We start from the raw sequence: 9,866 nt of genomic DNA, 5'->3' as shown, positions 1-9,866 counted from the left end.
CAAGTGTATTAGAAATGAAAACAGAAATAACTTATTTACTTAAGTATGCAGACCCTTTGCCATGAGACTCGAAATTGTGCTCAGCTGCATCCCTGTTTTCATTGATCATCCTTGATGTTTCTGAAACTGGATTGGATTCCATCTGTGGTAAATTCAAATGATTGGACATGATTTGGAAAGGCACAGACCTGTCTATATACGGTCTCAGTTGACAATGCAAGTCGAAGCTAAAACTAAGCCATGAGGTCGAAGGAATTGTCCATAGAGCTCAGAGACAGGATTGTGTCGAGGCACAGATCTGGGGAAGGGTACCAAAACATTTCTGCAGTTTTGAAGGTCCCCAAGAACACAGTGGCCTCCATCATTCTTAAATGTAAAAAGTTTGGATCCACCAAGACTCTTCTTAGAGCTGGCTGCCCGGCTAAACTGAGCAATCGGAGGAGAAGGGCCATGGTCAGGGTGACCAAGAATCTGATGGTCACTCTGACAGAGCTCCAGAGATCCTCTGTGGAGATGGGAGAACCTTCCAGAAGAACAACCATCTCTGCAGCACTCCACCAATCAGGCCTTTATGGTATAGTGGCCAGACGAAAGCCACTCCTCAGTAAAAGGCACATTACAGCCCGCTTGGAGTTTGGCAAAAGGCACCTACAGACTCTCAGACCATGAGGAACAAGATTGCCTGAATACCAAGCATCACATCTTGAGGAAACCTGGCACCATCCCTACGGTGAAGCATGGTGGTGGCAGCATCATGCTGTGAGGATGTTTTTCAGTGGCAGGGACTGGGAGAGTATTCAGGACCGAGGGAAAGATGAACGGAGCAAAGTACAGAGAGATCTTTGATGAACACCTGCTCAAGAGTGCTCAAGACCTCAGACTGGGGCGAAGGTTCACCTTCCAACAAGACAAAGACCCTAAGCACACCGCCAAGACAACGCAGGAGTAGCTTTGGGTAAAGTCTATGAATGTTCTTGAGTGGCCCAGCCAGAGCTCAGACTTGAAAACAATCGAACATCTCTGGAGAGACCTCAAAATAGCTGTTCAGCAATGCTCCCCATCCAACCTGAAAGAGCTTGAGAGGATCTGCAGAGAATAATGGGAGAAACTCCCCAAATATATGTGTGCCACGCTTATAGCATCATACCCAAGAAGACTCGAGGCTGCAATCGCTGCCAAAGATGCTTCAACAAAGTACTGAGTAAGGGCCTGAATAATTATGTACATTTAATATTTCCGTTTTTATTTGTAATCAAACGTCCTCAAATTTCTAAAAAACTGTTTTTTCTTTGTCATAATGGCGTATTGTGTGTAGATAGATGAGGGAAAAAAATATATTTAATCAATTTTAGAATAAGGCTGTAACTTAACAAAATGTGGAAAAAGTCAAGGGGTCTGAAAACTTTTCCGAAGACACTGTACCCTCAGCTGTGTACTTCCTCACAGTTCTCTGTCTGTTTTAGCTTTGAGAAGTCTGACACCCACCGGTTCGAGGTACCCAGGATGCTCCTAGATGATGCACTGTCTCTGGAGATCTACGTCAACAAAATGAAGGACAAGTAAGTCTGGGAATGGTGGAGTTAGTTTTATTCTGTCCTCAATGCAGACTCTTTATTTACTACTGACTACGACTTTTAATGATTTTAAAGTGTATTCAGTTTTTAAAAATTAAAAAAGTATAAATACAGACATATGAACACTGTTGAGTATTTGACATGCAGTTTTCTCTGACCCAGAAACATTTATAAGTGGTGGGCTCAGTATCTGGAGAGCCAGTCAGACATGGAGTCAGCACTACGCTACTACGAGTACGCACAGGACTTCCTCTCTCTGGTCCGCGTGCACTGCTACCTAGGGAACATTCAGAAGGTAACACACATTTGTACCAGGGGGGAACATTTATGACATTAGCACACATTTGTGGCAATTAAATGTTTTGAGAAAGGAACTGTTTCTACTCATAAGGATTGTTAAATACCTAAATATGAAAACACAATCTAACCGTGAAGTAAATATCCAATGAGAATACTATTTTTTTTCACAGGCGTCGGAGATAGCCAATGAGACGGGGAACCGTGCTGCCTCGTACCACCTAGCCCGGCAGTATGAGAGTCAGGAGGAGATTAAACAGTCTGTCCACTTCTACACACGAGCTCAGGCCTACAACAATGCCATCCGCCTCTGCAAGGTAACAAATGGACCTCAATCATAATTTAGACTTTCTCCATTCACCTGTATCCCACTGGCCATAGCAATAAATGAATTACCTACCTATATATAATTATTATATGAAAGATTTATTACAGACTGATTATATTGTTTCTTATTTATTTCAGAACGCTGTTTGCATTATTGAGGCTATGGATGCGGTTCTAATCCAGTGCTGTATTGTCTGTGGGTCATTGGATGACTTGTGTTCTGTTTTGTGTTCAGGAGAATGGTCTGGATGACCAGCTGATGAACCTGGCTCTCCTCAGTAACCCAGAGGACATGATGGAGGCTGCCTGTTATTACGAGGAGAAGGGTTCTCATATGGACCGTGCTGTCATGCTCTACCACAAGGTTAGTATTTTACCTCTGAGCTCCCTGTTCTTCCCCCTGGCGTAAATGCATACAGTAGGAGGTAATGCATTCTTTATTGTGCCACAAGGGGGCATTAGCTCACTGATATTTGTACAGGAACACATTGCCTTCCAAGTCCATTGATGCTACAGTATGCCCACAAACCCACACACTTGCACACATGATAATACTCTCTCTGATGTTTCTCTCACACATGGATCTCTGGTCTCTATTTTTCTCAGGCTGGTCATTTCTCCAAGGCTCTGGAGGTGGCCTTTGCTACAGAACAGTTCGCTGCACTGCAACTCATAGCAGAGGACCTGGATGAGACATCTGACCCGGCCCTGCTGGCCCGCTGCTCTGACTTCTTCATCAAACACGGCCAGTATGAGAAGGCTGTGGAGCTGCTTGTGGCCGCCAAGAAGGTACTTTACCCCTCCTTGTATGTCTTATAAACCACGCTCGGGTTGTTCCACCAATTCGGGGCCTTTTGAGAAGTGTAACTTGGTCCAACAAAAGTTAGATTTCTCTTAATATTTACATTCATGTCATGAAGAGCAAATGTTCAACTTAATAAAATTACAAAAAATAATAATAATACATCTCACGAGGTTAAATGAAAGGATGACTATATTAATAAGTGCCTATTAATAAGTGCCAAATAAAGTAACAGGGTTGACCATAACAGGGTTGACGATTTGTTCTTAAATAAACCATAAATCCCCATGTGACAGGTGGAATGGAAGTTTGTTGTGTGCAACAGGGAGTGGCAAATGAGTGCAAGCTTCACAAAAAATGAAATTCTTAAAACATTTTTAACCTGTCTATCTATGGGTAACAGGGTTGCCGTGTTACGCTCGACCCGCTCAGTTTTCTACCACAAAACAGCAGAACCAGCTCACCTTTTACTCTATGATTATACTATTGGATGTACAATGTTTCTTTAAAAATATATATATTTAAAAAGGAATAGTTTCACCACATTAAAATGAGAGTTCAGTTCACGTAACAGGGTTGACCTTAGAATGGGGGACAGACGTAAATGAATCACTAATCACATGAAATAAATAATCTTCAGAAATGACTGTCAAAGCAACAAAATAACTAGGGCTTTACAATGACGGTGAAACTGGGTAAAAACTTCCTAGAAGTGAAACACAAGAAAAACAATGCACTTTAGCAAGCCTTTAGTCATGTAAAAAAAAAAAGGATTTATTGACTACTCCATGTGGTCTATATTAAAGGGCACTTCATTTAATATAACAGGCAAATTCAATGTTGGTGTACAATTCCTACTTAACCCCCTAAAGTCAATTGACACACCGGTGCGTCAATCTAAGTAACATAATAAAAAAAATCCCCATCAAAATCCGTCAGTTTAAACTAGAGATGTTTTTCTGCATCGAATGCGTCTCAATCCACCGCATCCGCCGATGTTGCACTTTCACAACTGTGGTGAAAGGTGGCAGAGCTAGAGCGGTGTTTGTCAGACTGTGAGACATCTGGGGTGAAAGGTGGCAGAGCTCGAGCGGTGTTTGTCAGACTGTGAGACATCTGGGGTGAAAGGTGCTAGAGCTAGAGCAGTGTTTGTCAGACCATGAGACATCTGGGGTGAAAGGTGCTAGAGCTAGAGCAGTGTTTGTCAGACCATGAGACATCTGGGGTGAAAGGTGCTAGAGCTAGAGCAGTGTTTGTCAGACCATGAGACATCTGGGGTGAAAGGTGCTAGAGCTAGAGCAGTGTTTGTCAGACCATGAGACATCTGGGGTGAAAGGTGCTAGAGCTAGAGCAGTGTTTGTCAGACCATGAGACATCTGGGGTGAAAGGTGCTAGAGCTAGAGCAGTGTTTGTCAGACCATGAGACATCTGGGGTGAAAGGTGCTAGAGCTAGAGCAGTGTTTGTCAGACCATGAGACATCTGGGGTGAAAGGTGCTAGAGCTAGAGCAGTGTTTGTCAGACCATGAGACATCTGGGGTGAAAGGTGCTAGAGCTAGAGCAGTGTTTGTCAGACCATGAGACATCTGGGGTGAAAGGTGCTAGAGCTAGAGCAGTGTTTGTCAGACTGTGAGACATCTGGGGTGAAAGGTGCTAGAGCTAGAGCAGTGTTTGTCAGACCATGAGACATCTGGGGTGAAAGGTGCTAGAGCTAGAGCAGTGTTTGTCAGACTGTGAGACATCTGGGGTGAAAGGTGGCAGAGCTCGAGCAGTGTTTGTCAGACCGTGAGACATCTGGGGTGAAAGGTGGCAGAGCTCGAGCGGTGTTTGTCAGACTGTGAGACATCTGGGGTGAAAGGTGGCAGAGCTCGAGCAGTGTTTGTCAGACCGTGAGACATCTGGGGTGAAAGGTGGCAGAGCTAGAGCAGTGTTTGTCACCATGAGACATGTGAGACATCTGGGGTGAAAGGTGGCATCTGGGGTGAAAGGTGCTAGAGCTCGAGCAGTGTTTGTCAGACCGTGAGACATCTGGGGTGAAAGGTGGCAGAGCTCGAGCAGTGTTTGTCAGACTGTGAGACATCTGGGGTGAAAGGTGGCAGAGCTCGAGCGGTGTTTGTCAGACATCTGTGAGACATCTGGGGTGAAAGGTGGCAGAGCTCGAGCGGTGTTTGTCAGACTGTGAGACATCTGGGGTGAAAGGTGACAGAGCTAGAGCAGTGTTTGTCAGACTGTGAGACATCTGGGGTGAAAGGTGACAGAGCTCGAGCGGTGTTTGTCAGACTGTGAGACATCTGGGGTGAAAGGTGGCAGAGCTAGAGCAGTGTTTGTCAGACTGTGAGACATCTGGGGTGAAAGGTGGCAGAGCTAGAGCAGTGTTTGTCAGACTGTGAGACATCTGGGGTGAAAGGTGGCAGAGCTCGAGCGGTGTTTGTCAGACTGTGAGACATCTGGGGTGAAAGGTGAGACATCAGAGCTCGAGCGGTGTTTGTCAGACTGTGAGACATCTGGGGTGAAAGGTGACAGAGCTCGAGCGGTGTTTGTCAGACTGTGAGACATCTGGGGTGAAAGGTGGCATAGCTAGAGCGGTGTTTGTCAGACTGTGAGACATCTGGGGTGAAAGGTGGCAGAGCTCGAGCAGTGTTTGTCAGACCGTGAGACATCTGGGGTGAAAGGTGGCAGAGCTCGAGCGGTGTTTGTCAGACTGTGAGACATCTGGGGTGAAAGGTGGCAGAGCTCGAGCGGTGTTTGTCAGACTGTGAGACATCTGGGGTGAAAGGTGACAGAGCTCGAGCGGTGTTTGTCAGACTGTGAGACATCTGGGGTGAAAGGTGGCAGAGCTCGAGCAGTGTTTGTCAGACTGTGAGACATCTGGGGTGAAAGGTGACAGAGCTCGAGCGGTGTTTGTCAGACTGTGAGACATCTGGGGTGAAAGGTGACAGAGCTCGAGCGGTGTTTGTCAGACTGTGAGACATCTGGGGTGAAAGGTGGCAGAGCTCGAGCAGTGTTTGTTTGTCAGACTGAGACATCTGGGGTGAAAGGTGACAGAGCTCGAGCGGTGTTTGTCAGACAGTGTTTGTCAGAGACATCTGGGGTGAAAGGTGGCAGAGCTCGAGCGGTGTTTGTCAGACTGTGAGACATCTGGGGTGAAAGGTGACAGAGCTCGAGCGGTGTTTGTCAGACTGTGAGACATCTGGGGTGAAAGGTGACAGAGCTCGAGCGGTGTTTGTCAGACTGTGAGACATCTGGGGTGAAAGGTGGCAGAGCTAGAGCGGTGTTTGTCAGACCATGAGACATCCCGAAAATCTGTCTTCTGACAAAAACGTCTGTAGCATCTGAACGGTTTGACCTAAAAATTATTATGGAAAGGGGAGACTCTCACAAACACGATGGCTCCCTCTGATTTGTTCTACGACCCCCACAAGTGTTAGGGGACTCGTCTGAAGGTAACTGGTACCGGTTTTAAGAAATTAATGGAAGTGTGAAGATCATTTTGTGCCTGCCCCCCCAAAAAATAGTTTTAATTTAAAATATATATATTATAAGAAATGTTATATATATATATAAATATATTTCTTGAGCTTTCTTATCGCCTAATATATAGGACAAACACTTCAAAACCTTGTTTAATTTATTTATTTGCCATGTATGGATGTGTTATTCAATGTGTTTCTCTGGGCTAAAGGCAAAATTCTATATTTGATCAAATAATAAAGAACAAAGAAAAATGATACCTGAAGGGGTCCTAAAATACAAATCAAATAGTCAAATTAGTATAGTATGACCATCTTAAAACAATTCCATATGTCAGCTTGGAACCCCCCCGCTCACATATCATGTACATAACTGGTGTGTCTGTGCTGTAACTGTGTGCGAACTTATGCCATCATTGCTCATGATGAGTACATGTCTTTTGTCTATAAATGTGTGTGTGTTCAACCCCAGTACCACGAGGCCCTGCAGCTGTGTCTGGACCAGAGCCTGACCATCACCGAGGACCTGGCTGAGAGTATGACCGTGACCAAGGAGTCCAAAGACCTCTCAGAGGAGGCCCGCAAAGAGCTGCTGGAGAGAATAGCTGACTGCTGCATGCGCCAGGGCAACTACCACCTAGCCACCAAGAAATACACACAGGCTGGCAACAAGCTAAAAGTAAAGAGACTGGGGTCTGGGGTGCATCTCAGTAGTCTGAAGTGGCATCTCTATTTCCTCCTCTTGTTTTTCTTCATTTCCTCTATCCTACATCTGCTATGATCTGAGAAATCGGATTTAAGCAACTGAGATGCACCCCACTTGCACACATACTATTAAACAGTACTCATTAAGACACCATTATCATAGTAACTTGTAGTTATATAGATTTATGTTATTCAAGAAACGTGAGATCCGTCATTTTCAGTGTTGTATTTTCTGCTTTACCTTTGTCTTTAGGCAGGTGTGGATGTTAGTTACAAGCATTAAATACAATGTTACACTATAATTGTCGCTTAAGTTTGGTCCATGTCTGTTGATGCAGTACTTAAACTCCCTTGTTGCGGCTTTTCTAAAAAGTGACTCCAAACACATCTCCCTTCTGTTTCACAGGCCATGCGGGCGCTCCTGAAGTCAGGGGACACAGAGAAGATAGTGTTCTTCGCTGGCGTGTCACGTCAGAAGGAGATCTACATCATGGCCGCCAACTACTTGCAGTCTCTGGACTGGCGGAAAGATCCGGAAATCATGAAGAACATTATTAGCTTCTACTCCAAAGGCAGGGCTCTGGACCTGCTAGCTGGCTTCTATGAAGCTTGTGCCCAGGTAGGGAACTACTTCATAATATTGAAAGTTCTTGAAAAGGTTCTACATGTTTATTAGTTTTAACTTCAGTCTGGTAATAAATGATGTATTGGCCATATATTACAATGACAATTTATAGTACAGTTATTCCAACGTTTGTTATATGAGTATTTATAAACTAGTAACATTATGCATGGATATTCGGGTAATGCTAACAGATTCATAACTTTGTCTCATAAGCCTAATCTCTAATGTACTTCCCTATTGAGGGTGAATGTGTGAATCTGTTTACCTCTTTTAGGTGGAGATAGATGATTACCAGAACTATGAGAAGGCACTGGGTGCTCTGACGGAGGCCTATAAGTGCCTTTCTAAAGCTAAGGGCCACAGCCCAGACGAACACGAGGCTCGCATGGCTGAGCTGCAGCACAAGATCACTCTGGTCAAGAGGTTTGTCCAGGCACGCAGGTAAGAACAGTGCACTCTCTCTATTCTCTCTCTCTCTCTCTCTCTCTCTCTCTCTTATGTTGAGTGGCAGTCACTGCTACAAGGCTCTTTTATTATAAATGCCACAATCCTCTGATTTTAGGTTTGTCTTGATACAAGTAGAGTAGTTACGGAGAGGATATTTTGTGGATCTCACCGAAGGGAGATTTGATGTGTGATCCTGTCTGTCCATCCCCTGTCCCTGTAGGTTGTATGAGGAGGACCCAGGGGAGGCGGTGCGTCTGTGCGAAGCCCTGCTAGAAGAGCCAGACCTGGACCCTGCTGTCAGGATAGGAGATGCATACGGCTTCCTGGTGGAGCATCACTGTCAGCGGGGCAGCTTCCAGGTGGTGAGTGTCTAGTGATACTAGTGTACACCATCATTATCATGAACATCACTATTTTCAGCCTCCTTTTCATCTTGATCTTGCTTGTCGTCATTACCATTGTCGTCACTGTCATCGTGAATTCATGTAGCTGGATACGATATTTATAGACCTATACATACAGCGGTGAGCATCCTAATTCTCAGTCCATATTCTCGGCTCGGCAGGCCTACCGCAAGCTGGAGGATCTGCAGAAGATGCTGCCCTCTCTGAACATCAGCTACTACGTGAGCCAGGGCAGCCTGGATGCCCTGCAGAGGGCAGTGGGTGTACCCCTGGGCCGGGGGCAGCTCTCAGGCAGGGGAGACCGACGCGACAGCGGGGGAGAGGAAGACGAGGTGGAGGAGGACGAAGCCCTGGTGTCCCACCAAGGGGACTGAGGGCTGGGACACAACCCTGGTCTTGTGGGGCAAGAAGGTGTGCACGGTGTTGTTGTAGCCCACAGCTGTCTAACCTGATTCAGCTAATCCTGGTCTTGATGAGCAGTTGATTAGTTGAATCAGAGTCCTAGGCTGGGACAAAAGCTTGCATATACTGCAGCCCTGCAAAAACAGGAATAAAGAACGCCTCACTAAAGCCACAGACTTCTAAACTAGGACTAGAAAGACAAGGTGGCCTGACTCTATGGCCCTTTCATACAGGGTTAAAAACCTAACACGTTGCACCCTCCAAGAGGATGGATAGTATACTCAGTGCAGAGTATAATGTTACACCCGATGGATCACTCAGTATACACACAGAGTATATTTATGGTAATGAAATTCAAAATATATTTACCATACAAATAGTTGGATTTCAGATATTTTTTACACTAATAAGCCTTTACTTCCATTTGACAGAAAGGAAAAATACATTGCTGTACCTTGCACAACTATACAATATTTGTTCTGCTGATGCCGTTTAGCTAATTTTGCCTCATGCAGAATGTTCTCTTTCAACACAAAATAAAGCCGCCTTTGGATCTGAAAGTTGTGTGCATCTTGGACCTAAACCATCCTGAAATTGAAACACCAATGTTTTCTTTACCTGAAATGCATTTTGTATTTGTGGTCAGAGTTTGTACATTTCAACTGAATGTGGTTTGTGTCATGTGTATTGATAGTGTTTTGTACATTTGTGAGTTAAATTGAAATCTTTGAGATATTTTGCAAAGTAATCTGTACAGTATTTTACAATTTTTAAATAAAATGTTTATACCTTTCTTGGGTGATGCCAACAAACCC

At 44.8% G+C, this 9,866-nt stretch overlaps 1 protein-coding gene across 1 annotated transcript in view; it reads left to right on the top strand.

The window, feature by feature from the left end:
* ift140 (intraflagellar transport 140 homolog (Chlamydomonas)) overlaps positions 1-9,844 on the top strand; it is a 72,451-nt gene extending 62,607 nt beyond the window's left edge. The window contains exons 21-30 of the mRNA XM_024386866.2: positions 1,464-1,559; positions 1,737-1,869; positions 2,045-2,188; positions 2,434-2,562; positions 2,805-2,987; positions 6,941-7,147; positions 7,580-7,792; positions 8,073-8,239; positions 8,466-8,607; positions 8,811-9,844. Of these exons, the coding sequence (XP_024242634.1) occupies positions 1,464-1,559; positions 1,737-1,869; positions 2,045-2,188; positions 2,434-2,562; positions 2,805-2,987; positions 6,941-7,147; positions 7,580-7,792; positions 8,073-8,239; positions 8,466-8,607; positions 8,811-9,023 (1,627 nt within the window). The 3' untranslated portion in view covers positions 9,024-9,844. The remainder of the gene's footprint in view (positions 1-1,463; positions 1,560-1,736; positions 1,870-2,044; positions 2,189-2,433; positions 2,563-2,804; positions 2,988-6,940; positions 7,148-7,579; positions 7,793-8,072; positions 8,240-8,465; positions 8,608-8,810) is intronic.
* The last annotated feature ends 22 nt before the right edge of the window (positions 9,845-9,866 follow it).

The sequence above is a fragment of the Oncorhynchus tshawytscha genome, linkage group LG24, assembly GCF_018296145.1.
Source record: "Oncorhynchus tshawytscha isolate Ot180627B linkage group LG24, Otsh_v2.0, whole genome shotgun sequence".
NCBI lineage: Eukaryota > Metazoa > Chordata > Actinopteri > Salmoniformes > Salmonidae > Oncorhynchus > Oncorhynchus tshawytscha.
Note: the sequence above shows the minus strand (reverse complement) of the source record. Positions and strands in the feature narration are given on the sequence as shown.